This window comes from Puntigrus tetrazona, chromosome 22 (genome assembly GCF_018831695.1).
Source record: "Puntigrus tetrazona isolate hp1 chromosome 22, ASM1883169v1, whole genome shotgun sequence".
In the NCBI taxonomy this organism is placed as follows: Eukaryota; Metazoa; Chordata; class Actinopteri; order Cypriniformes; family Cyprinidae; genus Puntigrus; species Puntigrus tetrazona.
The window spans coordinates 11310839-11329407 of NC_056720.1; the positions used below are offsets into that span (position 1 = coordinate 11310839).

Consider the following 18569-nt stretch of genomic DNA (forward strand, 5'->3'; position numbering starts at 1 on the left):
CAACGGCATTTTGCCGTGAAATTCCTCTTAGTTTATGATCTGTAACATTTCGAGCTGTGCTGAGATAACCGAGTCTGGCACGGCGCCGTATCCGCTGGGCTAGAATCAGCCTACACACGACCAGGACAACAGACTTAGAAAACTCATTTTGGTCTGAGTTCTTTGGAGCGCATCTGTCTGGCACATTTTCTCCCTACCGCCCCGCGTCAGCACCCTCACCCTGCTCGTGTTTATACACCTCTGAGACTGAGCGTGTTGTTTAAAACTGAACTGGCTTTTGTGGGGGGTCTGCGGGCGCACTTTGCGCTAACGCTACGACAAGCTTGAACGGGTGATTAGAGAGACCTGCAGTGAGGAGAAGGTGTGGAGGCCGAAGATGCTGGAAGGTCATATGGTGCTGGGAGGGCCCCTTACGAGAAAGTAGTGTGAAAATAAACTTAGCGTGTAGCTGGGCGTGGGGATGAAAAGAGACGGAGAAAAGGAATGAATTGATGTGGAATTATCTCTCTAATGAGCTCATCCTTTCCTCTGCCTCCTCCCAACTCGCAGACCAGATGAAAAGCAGTGTCTGTTTGAAGTGAAAACTGACAGTGTTTTAGTTAGCCATTAGCTTAATCAGATTTGATGTAATCAGTAGATGATTTGTTGACCAATTATGCCATTTAAAATGGTTAACAGAAAGTATTTAAACATAATTCTGGTCTATATTGTTGCATTTGCATGTTTCATATTTATATTGTGAGCAGATCGCAGTATATTCCTTTTTTTCAAGGCTAACTTTAGCAGCGTTAGCCTTGCTCTGGAACATTTTTTTTAATAATTCAGACTTCTAGTGCTATTAAAATGCGCGAAGCATCGCTTAAAAATTTTACAGGAGGTTTAAAAGGATAATGCATATTTTCAAAAGCTTTTCAGTGTCACGATTTTATCTTATGCTAAAAGCTAAAACTGAACCTTATGCTGCATCCTGTCCAGTTGGATTAAAAAGTATTAGCATTCAGTCACCTTGTCTTGTCCAGGCTGAACAGGTTGAAATTATTTTAAAAGTGTTTATCTCAATATATATATCACTCCAAATTAGCTTCATACTAACTTTTAAAACTCAACTCTGAGTTAAGGCCTGTTCATAACAAAGACGACAACTGCATAGAAGCATTGCACACAAAAAAGCCCATATCACAAATATAACGAAAACAACACAGAAGAGCGATAATGATTCTTTCCATTTGATGAGCGATAAAAACATTGACAATCAGAAACACATGACTTTTAAGACTAGGACAACAAAACTCCAGTGTGCTTTTAATCAACAGACCATTATCATCAATTGGTGCGGATGTAATGTTATATATAGTACTAATAGAGTTATATGTTATTGTTTTTGGTATGAACTGCAATTTAGTCACATCCCCTTCCGTCTCTATTAAATCCTAGAAAGGGTCTGTGTGGTTCAACAGTTTTCCAAAGTATTTTTAGCTGTAGGTCAGCACGCCCATAAATGGTTCATGCTGAGGTGCCTCCTGGGAAGGAGTTTTATCAGTAATAAAGTGCCTCATATCAAATCACGGGTTGTTGATTCTCACGGCATCTATTCCACATCAGCTCTAAAGAATTGTTTTCTATGGACTGGAACCAAAAGATTAAAACAGAACCCTCCGAGGAGGCTGAGTGTCACAGCTAGCCGTTTTATTTTTTTTGCTTTTTTCAGAACAACATCAATACTTGATGATGGCTTTCGTTTTGTCCTCAGGTGACTTTTCAATATCTTGTTTAGGGTAGCAAACGAAGTAGTTACAAGGCATGTTTACGCAAAAGAAATATGTTTAAATGCTAGTCGGTATATGCCGTTATTTACATTGGAAAGCGCTAGGCATATTTAGCTTGACACTTAATATCTGTCCGCAAATGCTTTTCAAGATGTTGTTGTTCCGTATGAGACCTTTGGAAATGGCCGTTGAATGATTCCACAACATTTCGGGGTAAATCAGCAATGTTGTATAGCGAGCTAGCGCTAACCGTTTAAGCTCCTGCACAAGAGGGGAATTGTGTTGGATATCTGAGGCACTTGTGTGTACCTGAGCCGGAGAGTGAATGCGCTGTGTGTCTGGCAAATTTAATGACACCACTCACAGCCCAAATTACACTCAACTTGCTGTGTACGTTTGGAAAAATAACACTTAAAGTCCTGCAACACTGAAACTTTTGTGTCACATCAAGAGGTTGAATTAGCACTACTCGCAGCTAGCTAATCCCGTCGACGTACCTGGTTATGTTTAGCCTCTTAATCTCACTTATTTATTTATTTATTATTCATTTAAATTCTGTGATACGCTGAAGGCGAGACTATTTAAATGAAGTGTGCTTAAAATAGAGCAGGAACGTGTGAAGGGAGAGGGATATTTGTCAAGGTAAACAGCGAGGCTGCCTTGGGTAAAGTTGTCGACTTTAATTGCTGCTTACAGGAAACGCTCCTCTGAATTACCACCTCTGGCTTTAAAACTGCCTCCAGCTAGTCTACAATAAACTGACAGAAAACTATTTAAAAAACTGCAATAAATGTAATGATAATTTACAATTTAGAAGGCGTTTTATTATTACTAGCATCAAATCGTCGCAACAGGAGACATATTTGCTGGCAAAACCTGATGCAACAACGCTAGGTGGCTAGCGTTTAGATGCTATATTGTCTCGAGGGGTTGTAAGAATATCGTGTCGCAAGGTGGTTTCTAATTTGTACACCCCCAAGATATTCTGAACCCTGGTAAATATAGCACTTTATTGCCCGTTTAATGACCCGTCGGGTACTTATAACACTAAATAGCACGTTTTGAGTTATCGTTCATGTCTGTATTTGCGACCAACATAACGTTAGACGTTTGCTCTCAGATAATCCTGTTTTTGCAAGAGCTCAGACGTTGCGTTGCCATTCTGAAAAGAAACACAGGCTCAGTTGAAATAAGCACAGGCGATTGGGATCCGATCCTAAAACACGTCGGCTACCGCTACAGGAAGAGCCTCAGCCCTGCGGCCCACTCTAAACTAAACAGAATAGAGGTTTAAATCCCAGTTAATCTAGACCGAAGGATGCGGTTTACTCTGGGAACTATCTGACTATCAATGCTGCGTTTGTCTACGGCCTTTACGCTGGCATCAGCCACAGGGAGACACTCTCTACGGCTCTGGCATAAACATCCTGTTTATGATGTGAGAGAGAAAGAGAACGATAACACTCGCTGCTTTTGTCCACGCTTTACCGTAAGCAAAAAAAAAAAGAGATCTCATTAACATCTCCTTTTTCTTTCCTAAGAAATATATGTTTATAGGTACAGTGATGTGTAAAAAGCGTGCACTTTAATGAATTGTAAAAAATAAATCAAGTAAAACGATGAATGAAAGCCTGCTGTAAAATAAGTCACATGGCAAATCCGTAACGATCGGGCACAATCCGAGGATCAGATGTTATTTTAGACTTGAACTTGTGACATCCACAAACTAGACCACAAAATAGTGGTTATTCCATCCGCGATGACAAAATCCTATTTTTTTGAACAGCTGACCTGACCGCCAACATGCGCCTGTGTCGCCTGAGACTGTGCGTGAGATAAAAATTAATGATGGATTAGGTAGAACAACCTTTTTTAGAAGACTGATATGACTTCGTGCCAGTTTATCAGACGTTAGTCAAAAGCGCGCGGAAAGTCGATATTTGTTGCCCCCTTGTGGTCAGTGTCAAAATGCAGACTTTAAAAACAGGCTAACGGGCTACATTTTAATTTTGATAAAGTTTAAGTATGAATATTTTTAAATACCACACGCAATGAAAATATATTATTATAGCCTACTATCAGTGATAAAGTGTGCGTACATTCTTAAATGAACTGTTTTCAGTTTATCTGTATCTCAGCGTCTGTGCAACGCTTTCACTGTGACAGGCAATCTGGCAAATGGAGGGAAATACTATTTGTGTTTATTTAGGCCTGGCTCATTCATTTAAACTATCAGCACATCTATTTTAAACATTTTAGTGGGAATTAAATCGTGTTTTTTTTTATTCGGTTCACCAGAACAGGCTCTCCAACATCCTGAAACCACTAGTAAAATACATGAATCAAAATACCACTAAATATGCGCTCTGATAATGGATGTGGTATGAATATGATCATTCTCATTGAGCTTTTTTTTATTATCTTTTTTTATTAGCCTACAATTTTACAGTCTTAAATATAACAACATGATTGCAATGTTTTTTTTTCATATTGTTTCTCCACTTTTTCAAACTCCACATACTTTATGTTTATCTTCAGCTTCAAGTTGGATTCCGAATCTGATTCAGAATGTTTGGATTCGAAAAGAATCAAAGTTCCGAAACTGTCTGAGGAAAAGTTCTGAATCAGTTTTGAATCACGCGTTTGGCTTATTTTAGATGTGACATTCACAGAAAAGAACACGTTAATAAAGCGAGATAGTTCTGACAGGTGAGGATTCATTAGTTTGATGAATCTCAACGGTTTCATTCGAAGTCAGCCAGACAGAATCTGAATCATGCAAAAACCATTTCTGATTTGTCCGGGACATCTAACTGGATTATTTGCAACATGTTTGCATTCAGTGTAACAGCTGATAGGAATAGAAAACGATTGATAGCTAGGGGTTACTGTTAAAGAGAAGTGGTAACTGGAGAGTACTCATGTGAAGAACATGCACAAGTCTTGTGTTCATATATGGTAACCATATTATGGTTCGTTCAGCACGTTGCCTTGAAGATTGAAAAAAAAAAAAAAATCAAAGTGAAGGATTTTCTGGTTTTAGGAGCCCACGGACATTGCCCCCTGGTGGTTTCTGATAATTGCTACATATGTTATATATTTTTGTGCGCCACCATCAACGTGGGATATTCTTGCGGTCCTAACAGCTCTGTGAGACGTAAACCTAAAATTGTGAGACATAGCCTAAACTCAAACATCAAAAACCTTTCGATTTTCTTGCAGTTCTTTTCCGTCTCTGCCACGGAATTTAAAAAAATAATAATAATTTCGACATTATAATGATCTCACATTATCTTCATTGCTCTCTTTGCTTCTCAGAGCTGCGAGTTTATGTTTTTTATCATATAATAATATCGAGATATAAAGTCAGAATTGAGATATAAATTAGCATTTGCAAGTTTCGATCTCACAGTTGTGTGTTTCTTCTACATTAATTAGCTGTTAATGCGCACCAATGACTGTTCTCAGACTGTTTTCCCCCTAACCGCTATTGGTTGGGAAAACAGATAACTCCGCCCCCGACGCACACTATTGGTTGATCCAGCGTGGCGGTTTAAATCTAATTTAAAATGCAACAAATGTGATTAATTACTTATTTCGTGATCTCAAACAGGTCCTATTGTAGCCAATCAAAGCTTTCTGGATCAAATGACTCACAAGAGTCAACAGAAATAAAATATGACGAAATCTGATCTCCATTAAAATGATCCTCAGTCAGTCTTCATCTCAAGATTGCGGTTTAACAGTCAAAAAAAAGCATTTATATAATTTCACCAGATCTCATAATCTATTTCAGGACCTGGTATAAATAAAAATGTAATTTTGATCCATAATTTCTTATAAGGAGATATATATATCGCACCAAAAATCTAATGTTTTTTGTACGTTTTTCTCAACATGTCGAATTGTTCCACAGCAAATCACTCGTCAGCTCTTCTCAGTCAGACCACATCCTCTGAGAAACTGATGCAGGTGTTTGCAGACTTTTCTGATCTAGTATGGTTTCTGTCAGTCGCTAGGATTGGGCTTCGGGGCAAGGAAGAGTGCAGAACATCAGGGCGAAAAGGCCCGCTTGTACCGATAGACGCACACTGATACACACACGAAGAGTTTATCTGCGAGCAACACACACTCGTCACTCCCCCTTCATTCTCTCGTCCGGATCTCCATGTGTGATTAGTTCAGCAGATCACATGGAGCCAGTGCCACAACGACAGTCTGTGAGCACGTGCAAGTTCCTCTTTTTTGTAATTCAGGCCTTATGTACAGAATCGAGATCTTTGCAGTGCACTAACATTTGAGGATCTTGTCTAAAGGGAGTCTGATTTGGTTTTGTTTGCTAAGACTTTGGATCAAATAAATCCGTGTTAAGCTAAAGTAGAATTTCAGTTGAGTTACTTAAATATCATATGGACTCCTCGAAGCGGTGGCCATCGTAGATATCGAAGGGATTTTCAATACTCTTTTCCTGAATTGTACATGTTGTCCACCTCTAATCTTGAATATTGATTACATCCGTGTGCATTATTGTACTTTTAAAATAAAAACACGTTTTGTTAGCATATAGACAAGTATTAAGAAAGCAAATTAATAACAGCATATAAAACATAACTCATTTAATTCCTTTCTTATTCCTTAAAGAGAATGTGTATTTTGCTTCTCGAAACAAACTGCGTTTCCTATTTAATCTAAATAATATATTTACGAAACAAAGAAGGAATCAGTCAATCCAAATAGTTTTAGTTCTGGTCACAATTGTAATGAAATAAAAATACATGCTCAGTTGCTTAAAAAACCTAAATGAAACCTCAGAAAATAAAATAAGCGCGTTTTATGTATTAACAATATATTAAAATAGTTACTGTATATTCTAATAGTATTTTACAGCAGGCGTATTAGCCTTGGATCAAATCAGTTGGTATTGGTGAGATTAAAAAAACCTTTTCAAAACCATAGTAAATTTTATACCCTAAACTTTTTCATTTGATTATAGTATGTAGGCTAAATGCAGGACACGGCGTTTTGCATTTAGCCTACATATTATAATCAAATGAGGTAGGGCTGTCTTAAAAATATACTAATAATAGACACTCTAAATAGGCTATGTGACTCATGGCAGTTGAATTTGTAAAAAAAAAAAAAATTAAATTAAAATTATGGACCTGACACTGACATCATCTTCAAGAAGTGCAAACTGGAATTAAGCATCTCTTTTTGTGTAATTTTACACTGGCCACAAAGCAAAGCATCTGCAAATTCATGCATAGTTTATGACATTAAAAATACATCATCTTGATACATCTTAGACCCCTAAAACTCAATAAAGTAGCCTGCATTTTGCCCGCAAATATCACCGATCGATTTCCAGCCAACACGGACATATAGAGCGCGGATGGGATCCTAAATGATTAATTAGAGATGGTTTGGTGGCTATCTTGAGAGTTAGTTAGTCAGAATGTAAGTTCAATAGGAGTTCTACAGAACATCCGGGCATTCCGCCGCTTGCGCAGAATCGGAATGGCGGAGGTAAGTGAGCTGCGGGGCTCGGGGGAAGAACAACACAACGATTAAATGATTCAGCCGCTCCGGTGCACTTTAACAACCAGCCGCGCATTAACGGGCAGCTTAGGACCCGGCCCGTCTGATCGAGCGACCCAGAAAACGGCGAAAACAGACGGTCACTAATAAGGAGGAAGTTAAAATGGGAGCACTCCTCAGCGTTCCGCCGCTCTGTCTGTCTCCGTGTGCGTTGCGTTCGCTAGCGTTTAATTCGGCGGATCGAGCGCCGTTCCGAACAACGGGAGAGCGCCGAGAGCGCCGGTGCTGAAGCGTGTCCCGGGCGCGCGCGGGTGCCAGCTCTAAAGTTTCAAAACTTCAGATATTGTCACTGCCTCGTCGACTTCCCTAAAGTCCGCTGTTTCCTTCTCGCACCGGTTCGGGTCGCGGTGCAAACGTTCAGCACTGACTTACAGGAAAGCGCCTGAGCGACTAACTTCAGGAAAGCTGTGCTTGGTCGCACGCAAATGCGTTTAGCGGCGATAAAAGAGGAGAAACCCGAGAAAAGGCACTTTGAGTATGTTTGTGGCGCTTGAGAGGCTTTGCTTTGAGCAATAGGCTGTATCTAGAAGTGTTTAGGAGGTAAACATGCATTATTATATTCAGTTTATTGGTATAAAGCCATTTTTGGTGGACGTATGGCAATTTTGTTCCATCATGACATTTGAAAGCATAACAATTTTGGTGTAAAACGTCCACCGTGGTGCACTGGCTCATGTTCTGAGAGATCTGGTGCTTTCAGAAATAATCGAATAAGCACTTCTCTTGAACGAGTTACATCGCGGCATTGTTTCGAACATAATTTGTGTACACCATATGTAATATTGCTTGAATTGGTCTAAACATCGGCGAAGAGTCATTGACAAAACGTTCAACTTGATTAAGGTGGAGATTACGGTAGCTGCGGTGAAATTTAGTTTCATATTTAATTTCATGACCCGTCATAAGGTTTACTCCGTAAGCACTTTATTGTAAAAGTTAAGAAGTGAGAAATGCAACGGACAGTCATACTGGTTTATTTGGCTCAAAGGTTAATTCTAGCTCTTTCACCTATTAATAAAGTATTAATTTTAGCGAATATAGTCAACTTTCTGGTCTTCATTTGAACCGATTACTGTGCATTGGAGGAATTTCATTGAGAACGATCTTTTCTCGCCGTGCTTTAGCTGTGCAAATGGGCTCCAAGGACCAACGGCTCAGTCGTGTAGACATTTTCCACCAGGGGTATGCGGGGCCGCTGGAGGCCCTTCCCCGGGCAACCACGTTCCTAGAGGAGCAGGACGGGAGCCTGGTGGCCCTGCGGAGGCAGGCGATAAAGATGGCGACCAAATCCCACGCAGTGAGTGCAACCTTTTTTTTTTTTCTGTGCGTTTATAGGTTGGACTGGATTTGTGTTAGCACCGATGGGGGAAAAAAAAAAGGATTGTTTCGATCACTTTTTCGCAGGGTGGTGAGATGCCCCTTGAGCAACTGCTGGCACTTTATGGGTACAACATGCACGATCCTGTCCTGCAACGACAACAGGAGCCGAATGAGCTGGCAGCCAGTCTGCCTGAAATGACACTGGACAAGGTCGCTATCACTGAAATAACCAAAGTATTAAAAGTGCTTTTATTTAGAAAGTAACAGCCGTTTGTAACTTTAATGTGTGAGTTTCATCTGTCTGTTATGCTGCAAACTGTATTTTTTTCTTCAGTATTATTTTATTATATTATCATGATCCTAAATGCACAGGTTTGTAACACAAATAAACAGCGGTATAGAGGTAAAGAAAAAGCTTCTGTGTTGCAAAATACAGTTATGTTTTTCATAACCATGATTTTTTGATCTCAAACTGAGATTTTATTTCACAGACATCTCATATCTATTCGTTCAATTGCGATTTCGCTCTAAGGGGGGCGCGGGGACCTTTAAAAACAGAAGACCGTGATAAAAGACCAATTTATTGTTTTAGAAGTGCAGCAATGCATTGGCAAATTCGTGGGACCAAACTGAACCCATTGTGAAATCTTTTGCCCACAAGTGAAATTCCCAATAAAACGATTCCTACTCAAAATGACCAAAAAACGATCATAAATGTAAGTGCAACTTATCCAGTCGCCTGTCCCTGTACGGTCCCTGTCACTTCCTTAGGAAAGCTAAAATTCTGCCTTCGTAGCTGGAAATGAAACCAATGTTTTTATAGGTTCAGATAGGTAAAGCTCTACTCTCAGGAGCGGAGGATGTGGACAGCCATTCCTCTGCCGATGACCTCACACTCTCCGTCACGTCCCATTCATCTGACCTCTTACAATGTCACCTAAGAGGTACAACATCAGATTACATTGCCACTTTTTGTAGTGTACCGGAAACGAGCAATTACTCTTTGTAAGCAGTTTCAGTCCTTATCAACGCTAGATGAATGCTTGTTTGCTTCGCTATTTATTTTATATTTTGTTAAAGATGTTTTATTCACACCGCACATATGTTTGGAACTTAATCGTGTCTGTCTGTTATATATCTTAGTGTGTGTGAATTATAATATTTTTCAATTTTCTCAAACGGTTCTTTACCAGGTGATGACAAAGACACTTCAGTCAGCTGCTCCGAAGATGACTCCGAAAGCACCTCTATCCCCTCCAGTGATGGCTGCAAGGTAAAAAAAAAACGATTTGTGTTATCGTTTATTAAGTTTATATTACATCATTGATCAGTTTTTTTTGTATTGATTTAATGCATTTTCATGACAAATCATTTTGAACGATGTGTTTTGAAGTTACGTCTTTTAGTAAACAATTTATGCGGCTTTATGTATCTACGCTTTTTCGAAATTACAACGGTCCGAGAATAGAGCCCAGTGGGACAACGTAGTTAAAAGTAGGCCCTTGTGTGCAGAGGAAATCAAAATACCAGTACTTTCTTAATGGTTTCATGCTGGAACACGTGATCTTCGGGGGTTTTCATTCGTGTTTGCGTTCAGCAGGGACGCGTCGGTCAAAGTGTAGCACTTCTATAAATCACCAGGCATTGAGCGTATTAGAATGAAGGATCGTGGGACTCTGGAGATTGGAGTAATTGTCATCGCTGTAATATCTATTAATCTTAATAATCTATTAGAAATTAGAAAAACTTTTGGTTTATTTTTTTCATTTAAAGAAACAGCCCGGGTGAGCATAAGGTTCTCCTTTACAACACATCAAAAAATGATCTTGACCCCAAATGGTTTAATGCTTATCTATCAAATTAATGTATAATATTTTGTAATGATTTTAAAATGTCAGTTTACCGTTAAAAACACTGCTTTTGTGCCATGTTTTGGTTATCAGGACATAATGGTCGGCCCCCAGTATCAAGCTATGATTCCTTCTCTCTGTACACACACTTTTAATGAAAGAGGTGAGTGTCTTCTCTTGTCTGGTGTCTATTACTCTGGCTCCGTGTGTGTGTGTGTGTGTGTGTGTGTGTGTGTGTGTGTGTGTGTGGTTTCAGTGGTCAGTTTTGCATAACCAACCCGCCGAGGCCCCTGGGATCCACACCTGTTTTGTTACTGTTATCCCCAGCCTATGAAAAAGAGGACCAGTTATTGTGGACCCCGGATGTGCTGTCCGGTCCGGCTGTAGAGAAGTTTTTGCTTGAAGTCCAGAGAAAAGGGAGTGACGATGGACCTACAAACACTTTGACCACAGGAGACGCAGTCAAAGACAATGAGCAGGTCGGGTTGAATCACATAGACCTGTCTAGCGTTGTCTTTTCGTATCATTTGGAAGTGGCTGAATTGGGGGGTAGTTGTATGTTTATAGTATTTATTGATATTACGTTTTTATTAAATCTTCACTTTTCTCATTTTTGTTTACTTTTAATGAAAATTTTTAGGTCATTAATGAAGAGTTTTGTTTTTGTTATTTTTATATATTAAGACTTCCTGAAATTACACGCATGCGTTGTCACTAAGTCCTAGTGATCTCATCGTTTTCCTCCTCACTGTAATTTTTTGTATTTAGTGGTTCACGTTTGATCTTTCGGTGATCTTTCATTCTATCTCTCTTGTAGGCTTTACATGAACTAGTGAAATGCAACTTCAATGCAGACGAGGCACTAAGAAGATATCGCTTTAATGTCAAGGTTTTCAGTGGTAAGGCCTCTGCAGTTTAAGTCTTTCTTTCTTTCATTTTCGTTCTCAAACGCTATTTAGTAGGCAGTCCAAAAATGAAATCAACTCATCCATCCAAGATGTACAGCAGGTTAATATCAGTGTATAAAAATGTTCCAGAAGAGCTTTGTGGCTGGAGTGAGGAGGAGTGTCGTAACTTTGAGTATGGTTACCGTGCCCATGGGAAGAACTTCAACCTCATACAGGCCAACAAGGTAAACCTCCATAAGCTTTCTCATAACATCCGTTGGTTTCCAGTAGAGATTGCATTATTAGTATTTGTTTTTTCTTTTTGAATTAATGTGACGGTCTCACCCAGGTCCGCACACGCTCGGTAGGTGAGTGTGTAGAGTACTACTACATGTGGAAGAAATCGGAGCGGCACGAGTATTTCACACAGCAGGCCACCAAGCTGGGTCGGAAAAAGTGCAATCTGCCATCCGGCAACACGTGAGTGTGCTCTTTGTTTGCTCGCTCGGATCTTTTCGATTAAAACATAATGTAGATTAAACAAGTAATAGTAGTGCAGAGCGATTTGAAATGAACAACCTAATATCGCTCTGCACTGCTATTGCTTGTATTGTATCTTTCAGGCATTTAAACAATTTTGGTTGTTTTCAGCAAATGAAAGGAATAATTCACCTAAAAATTGTTTAGTGTATATATGCTTATCTTATATATTATATATATATATATAGATTTACTCAACCCCAGGCCATCCAAGATGTAGATGAGTTTGTTTCTCTATCAGATACATCAGTTGCTCACCAGTAGATCCTCTGCAGTGAATGGGTGCCGTCAGAAGGAGTCTGAGCAGCTGATAAAAACATCATTAGCATAAAACATAATAATTCACACCAGTCCAGTCCACCATTCAGTGTTTTGCTGTGTGTTTGTAGGAAACAAATCCATCATTAAAGGGGTAGCTCACCCAAAAATAAAAACGATCCTGTCTTTTAGTCACCTTTTGAAGCGTATCCCTTTTAAAGCGTTCTAACTTTAAACTTCTGGTAAAAATATTATTCCATAATCCATGATAATGCTTTCTCCATTCATAAAGTCTATCCCCTGTTGTCCTCTCGCTTTAGATTCCACCAACATGCATTTAAAGCGGCTTTGGACTGGTTTTGGTTGTAAAAGCTGCTCGATCTGTGCATATTTCTCTCCCGATTCAGACAAGATGTCTTCATGATTTCTTACAAACATGCAGCTTTTCACTTCACAAGGCATTAAGTGATGGACTGCAGTCCTGTGGATGATTGTGACGTTTTAATCAGCTGTTTAAACTCTCGTTCCGACGGCACCCGTTCGCTGCAGAGGATCCATTGGTGAGCAAGAGATGTAGCGCTGGATTTCTCCAAATATGTAATTTTATTTATATAACGAATCCTCTGGAACTTTTCACAATTCTACATGTTGCGGATTATTATTTCTCGGCATGATCGATAAAATGAACCGGGACAAAATTGACAGAATTCCTTTTTTTTTTAAATAATGATCTGATGGTACATGAATATGTTACTTAGAGAGGATGCTGAGCCAGATGGAGATACTGGTGACGTGGAAGGTGCCGCTCAAGGTTTGCCAAGTAGGTCTTCCATTCAACTCCAACCCCCATCGCCACCTGCAGCCGGGGAGCTAGATAAACCAGGTGCTCTTTACTAGTTCTTTGATCAACTTTATACTTACCCTTCCTCATGCATATTCAGTTCATTAAAGCCATCCATTGGTACCAGCTTCTTCATTTATGTTCATTCGTTTGTGTTCATAAATGCATTTTCTTTCTTGATTTTTGGGATGGATGGTCAATGCGTTATGATTTGTTTCATTGTTCTTTTCCATCTGCCACATTTTTCCCATTGTGTTTGTGTTCTTTTGTTTTGTCGCCTTTCATTTGGTCGTGCGATGCAGAGGACAGCCTGAATTGCGCAGCTCAGTTTCATGGTCGTCCGCGACGGAAACGCACGCCGCGCTTCCTATTAAAGCCCTGAGCTTCCTGCTCACTGACAGCCTAAAACTGACAGACAAACAGGTAAAAACAGAAATATAGGTGTGACAGGAAATGAATCAAGCCTGTTATACATTTTCATGGCCATCATCATTTGTGTCTTCATATAGCGAATGAAATATTAAACTGATTTGGAAACAGTAATATTTATTATATTTTTTTAAAGATGTTTCTTATGTTCATCAAGGCTGCATTTATTTGATTAAAAATACAGAAAAATGTATATTGTGAAATTTCTGAAGGATCATGTGACGTAATGACTGACGGAAATTCAGCTATGCATCACAGAAATAAATTCTATTTAAAGAAACAGTTCACCCAAAAATGAAAATTCTGTCATCATCTACTGAGAATAGTTCAAAACCTGTATGAATATCTTTGTTCTGCCAAAGACGAAGAAAGTTTGTAATCAGGCTGTTTTGGGTCACCATTGATTGGTAATCAGCCTGATTGGTGGGGATAGTGGGGATTGGTTGTGAGGATATGATGACAGAATTTTCATTTTTGGGTGAACTATTCCTTTAAGTATATTCAAATGGAAGCCCTTTATTTTAAATGGTAAAAATATTTCACAATATTACTTTTTTTTTTTTTTTTTTTGATTAAAAAAAAAGCAGCCTTAATGAACATAAGAAAAAATGAACATCTTTATGAAATGTTACAAATCTTACTTTTTCCAAACGTGTGTGTGTGTGTAAAAACCAGGCTCTGAGCTGGTTTGTCTACATCCGTTACCAGGGAAACCTCCATTTCTTGTGCACCACCTGCTGGCAGAGAATGAATCTGCATTTTTAATAAATCCATCTGATTGACGCAGCAAACATATTTTGCTTGTTATCAAAAAAATAATGGACTTAGCTGTTGTTATTAATTTTATTAGGATGTCTACTGGAAGTTAAGTCAGGGCCACAAAAGCACTAACATTTGTTTATGTTGTTCTCATTAAAACGGTCTATGTATACAAAATATTAAACTAGTTCAATTGTAAGCAATGTAAACAAAATGTAAAAATCTACTTTAGCTTGGGTTGCCAGCTTTGGTGTTCTTCAGCAATGTACTAATATCAAATAGAAAAATTAGCAGTTTATTAATTAGTATTCCTGGAATTAATATTAGATATTATACCCTTTAGTATATCATTTACTTTACAATTGCATCATTTTTTTTTTATTTTGCTGTTTTGTTTTAGTTTTAGATTTAACATTAGATTTTAGTATTTTTTTTTTTTTAGATTTTCCCATTTGCACTATTTATAACGTAACCTAGCTTTATATCAATCAATCAATACAATTTTTATTTATAGTTTTAGTTATCTGTAGAATGGTATAAAAGATGCTTCTAAATGCAGGTTATATTTTGGGTAAAAATAATGAAGTTAAAAGTGTCTGAATTTGACCAAAGCGTATTTGTTACTGCGTAACGGTTATGACTCAGGACTACAATTGTAAACCGATTGGAGCTTCTCGAAAAAAGCTCTTTCCAAAACGCAACGGAACAAAAACTGTTTTTCTGCTTTCCCTTAAATATTCATCCAATTTCTTGACACCTGTTCTTCCTTCTAGGTTCTGGGCGAAACAATGAAGAGATGGAACTGTGTGCAGGATCTTGCTCTATCCCACAGGGGCAGCAGTCGTTCAGCCAATTTTCTCTTCTCCCTCCAGCGCTCCAGACATCAGACGCGGCTTCCCCGTCCACCCAGCTTTACTTCTCCTCTCTCCCTTGTAGCCACTCCGTCCCTTCTTCTCAGACAGACTCAGGGCTCCTCGGAGCAGGTTTTTACCAGCTGCAAATGGGGTCTTTTCCCGAACATCCTGCTTGCTCGGAGATCGCTGCCTCAAGAAGGCTTCCGGTTGACTCCTCTTCACCTTCCTCTCCCGTCCCAGACTTCGGGATAATCGGTAGCCTCTTATGCACACCTTCGTCCATCAGCTCCTCGCCCGTGCGGCGGAGGAAAACATTCCAGATCTGAGCAAACGTGACGACTCTCGTTCAACCTGGAAATTGCGGTCGGGGTGTTGCTTTTCAGGCTGCGCAAGAAGAGTCTGAATTACGGGGGATAGTTGAGCCAAACGTGAACATTTTGTCAACATTAACTGAGCCTTATGTCATTCCAAAGATGTTTGAAGTTCTTCTGAGGAGCACAAAAGAAGACGTTTTGTCCGTGCAATGACATCTAACAGGGTCCAAAACTCGCAAGCTCCCAAAAAATGCATGAACGTAGCAGCTTTGTGCATTTCACAAACCTTTTCCCCATTAACTTATGCACTACTTTCTTCAACATTTAACATGTTTGGAACGACATGAGCGTGAGTAAATGATGATAGGATCTCAGTTTTTGGTAAACAGTCCTTTTAATCAAGAAGGTGTTCATAATATTTAATTTGTTATTATTAGTTTTTTAAACTATTAAAGTAGTAATCGGGTGTTTTAGGAAGCTGGGTGTCTCTGTAAGACTACTACGTGCAATGAAAGCGCTTTTAACTACATCATTTTAAGCTTCTTTAGATATTTGGACTCATTTTCAGTAACTGTTCAGTAATTTACTGCTTGTGCAGTTAATTCATACGGCTCCTTTCATTGCATGTAGCTCTTATAAACGTTCAAAACTTTTTCTTTCTTTCTTTTTCTTTTTTTTTTTTAATCATTTATTTCTTTTTGTTAAAAGAGTAGTTTACCCAAAAGCGAAAATATGCTAAAAATGTGCTCGGACTCAGGCCATGAAGATTAGTTTGTTTGTTCATCAGAGCAGATTTGGAGAAATTTAGCATCGCGTCGTTTGCTCACCAATGAATGCTCTAGAGTGAATGGGTGCCGTCAGAATGAAAGTCCAAACAGCTGATTTAAAAAACATCATGGTAATCAAAACAACTCCAAAAAAGCCTTTAATTTTAAACCGTCTGGACAAAATACCAGTATATAAACCATAATAATCCTTCCTCCAGTAAAAACGTTCAACATATTTCAGTATGGGTTTTTTTTTTGAGTGTTTTTAGTTGATATGTGCATATTTTTCTCCTGATTCTGATGATTTTTACACTATAGAAAGCAATATCTGCATTAAAGAATGGTTTGAGGTTATAAACATGTTAGCGATGGCTTTGTTTCTTACAAACACGCAGCCTCTCGCTTCTGAAGACGTTTCTTGATGGACTAAAGCGAGTTTGAGCATTATTATGTTTCTATCAGCTGTTTTGGACTCTCGTTCCGACGGCACCCATTCACTGCAGAGCATCCAGCGGCGAGCAAGTCGAGTAACGCTACATTTCCAGAAGATCTGATCCAGTGAAGGACCAAATTTGAGGGTGGATGCACTTTCAGTTTTGGGTGAGCTGTTTCTTTAAAGCATAAAACGTTTTATTTGCAAAGACGATATCATCGAGTGAGCTACTAATGCAGTCGCTTCGTCCTTTTGTTTGTTTGCGATATTCTAGCTTCCCGTCGTAGGTTCTCTTTGTGCAATAAAAAAAACAAACAAAAACAAAAAAAAACACAAGTTCCTCAGGGGCTCCGATCGTTTCCCTCTCGGTCTGGTCCGTCAGTACTTCAGTACTAAGTGTTGAAGGGGGTTTTTCAATGGTTTATGACCGTACGCTCCACAGATGCTTCGCCAACAATTGCAATCCGGATGTAAGTGGCAGATTCACTGCGTTTAAGTTTCTCAGGTTTTGCAGGGAGTTTGTAAATTGCGTGAAGCCCACAGCACTACCCACAATCCTCTGCAGCGTCAAATCTCCTCACGTGTGACTGGACTCCTGTTAGTTATGAATCGAAAGCATCATGTATCACCATCATCCATATGCCTGTACGCTTTAATGCGTTTTCTAATTGTTTAGTCGGCTTTACGTTTTTGTCTGTAGTTTACACAAGGTTCAGAAGATACGAAAGGGAGACAAACACTGCCTTGGCTTTTTTTTTTTTTTTTTTTTTTTTTTTCCTAAGCAATTTATGTATTACTGCTCCTATTATATTGATTTGTTTTCCCTGTTATTATATTTTGTAAATAATAAAAAAAATTCAAACAAAATCTGTCTTATAGCTGGAATGCCCCACTGATTACAACTAGCTCCTCCAGACTGGCTCTTCAATTATTTCTACTATTAATTTAATCTATTTTAAAAAATTTTAGGTCCTTTTTTTGTACGAAATGAATCAATATTTAGCAAGAAAGGATAAAATCATCAAAGGCGACAATAAGGGCATTTATAACGCCACGAGAGACGAATGCTGTTGCTTTAAACTTTATATGCATCAAAGAACACTGGGAAAAAAATCTATTAAAATATCAATAAGCAGTTGATAATAATACATCTCTCTTGATAACAGTGTTATTAATGTTGATGATAAGACATCTCTCTAAAACGCCAAATGATTTTTAAAGGATCGTGTGACGCTGAAAAATGAAGCAAAGGCTCCTGCGATATTCTGCTTTGTGACAAGAATAAATAAAACTTCAGAAGAATAAAACAAATCTATTTTAAATTGTCATAAAACTCAGTATGAACTTTAATTTTTATGTATTTATTATTTTGATCAAATAAATGTATTGTGGTGAGCATAAGAGAAATCTTTCAAAGACATGTATAAATCCTACTAACCCCAAACCTTTGAACAGTTGTTTATGCAATTTTTTAATAAGTCTATATTAAATGTAATATATATATACGTAGACTTTTTTAATAAAGCGGTTTATTACTGTCAACTCCTGCAGCATCGTATTGTGTCCACTAGAGGACAGATTAACACACACATCTCGAGCCGATCTGAGGCACAAGCTTCTGCAGGCTATAATCCACATCAGACCGTATCTGTACTCCTAATGAAAAGTAATCCGTCGTTACATCCGAGCTGAATTCAACAGTAACCTGTCAATCGGCGGCGTTACTTTTTGTACTCGCGCACATCACGAGAGCGTGATCCGTGAAGCACTTAAAAGAACCAAAGGGACATTAGTATTTTTAGTATTTTAACAGCACTGAAGCAATGTTTTGTCTTTGTGCTCGACAGAACAAAGACATTCATACGGGTGTGGAGCTACTAGTGGGCGAATTATGACAGAATTGTCGTTGTTTTAAGTGAAGACCAATATTATTTTTAAATTAGTAGCATGGAC

General features: G+C 38.7%; 2 protein-coding genes across 7 annotated transcripts in view; one reads left to right on the forward strand and one right to left on the reverse strand.

The window, feature by feature from the left end:
* Nucleotides 1-18569, reverse strand: part of LOC122327734 (CUGBP Elav-like family member 5) — a 1183696-nt gene that overhangs the window by 843712 nt on the left and 321415 nt on the right. The window lies entirely within an intron of this gene.
* Nucleotides 7269-17392, forward strand: mier2 (mesoderm induction early response 1, family member 2). 4 transcript variants are annotated; one of them, XM_043223296.1, is made up of 13 exons: nucleotides 7269-7292; nucleotides 8489-8661; nucleotides 8769-8894; nucleotides 9508-9628; nucleotides 9878-9957; nucleotides 10628-10697; nucleotides 10862-11013; nucleotides 11352-11433; nucleotides 11572-11666; nucleotides 11771-11901; nucleotides 12978-13102; nucleotides 13363-13483; nucleotides 15022-17392. In XM_043223296.1, the coding sequence occupies exons 2-12, from the start codon at nucleotides 8497-8499 to the stop codon at nucleotides 13440-13442; spliced, it is 1227 nt and encodes a 408-aa protein (XP_043079231.1). In that variant the 5' UTR covers nucleotides 7269-7292; nucleotides 8489-8496; the 3' UTR covers nucleotides 13443-13483; nucleotides 15022-17392. The 4 variants fall into 4 exon arrangements, 3 of the variants coding, with proteins under 3 accessions (XP_043079231.1, XP_043079232.1, XP_043079233.1); XM_043223297.1 differs by lacking the exon at nucleotides 7269-7292 and adding an exon at nucleotides 7301-7839; XM_043223298.1 differs by lacking the exon at nucleotides 7269-7292 and having other exon boundaries at nucleotides 7854-8661; nucleotides 11575-11666.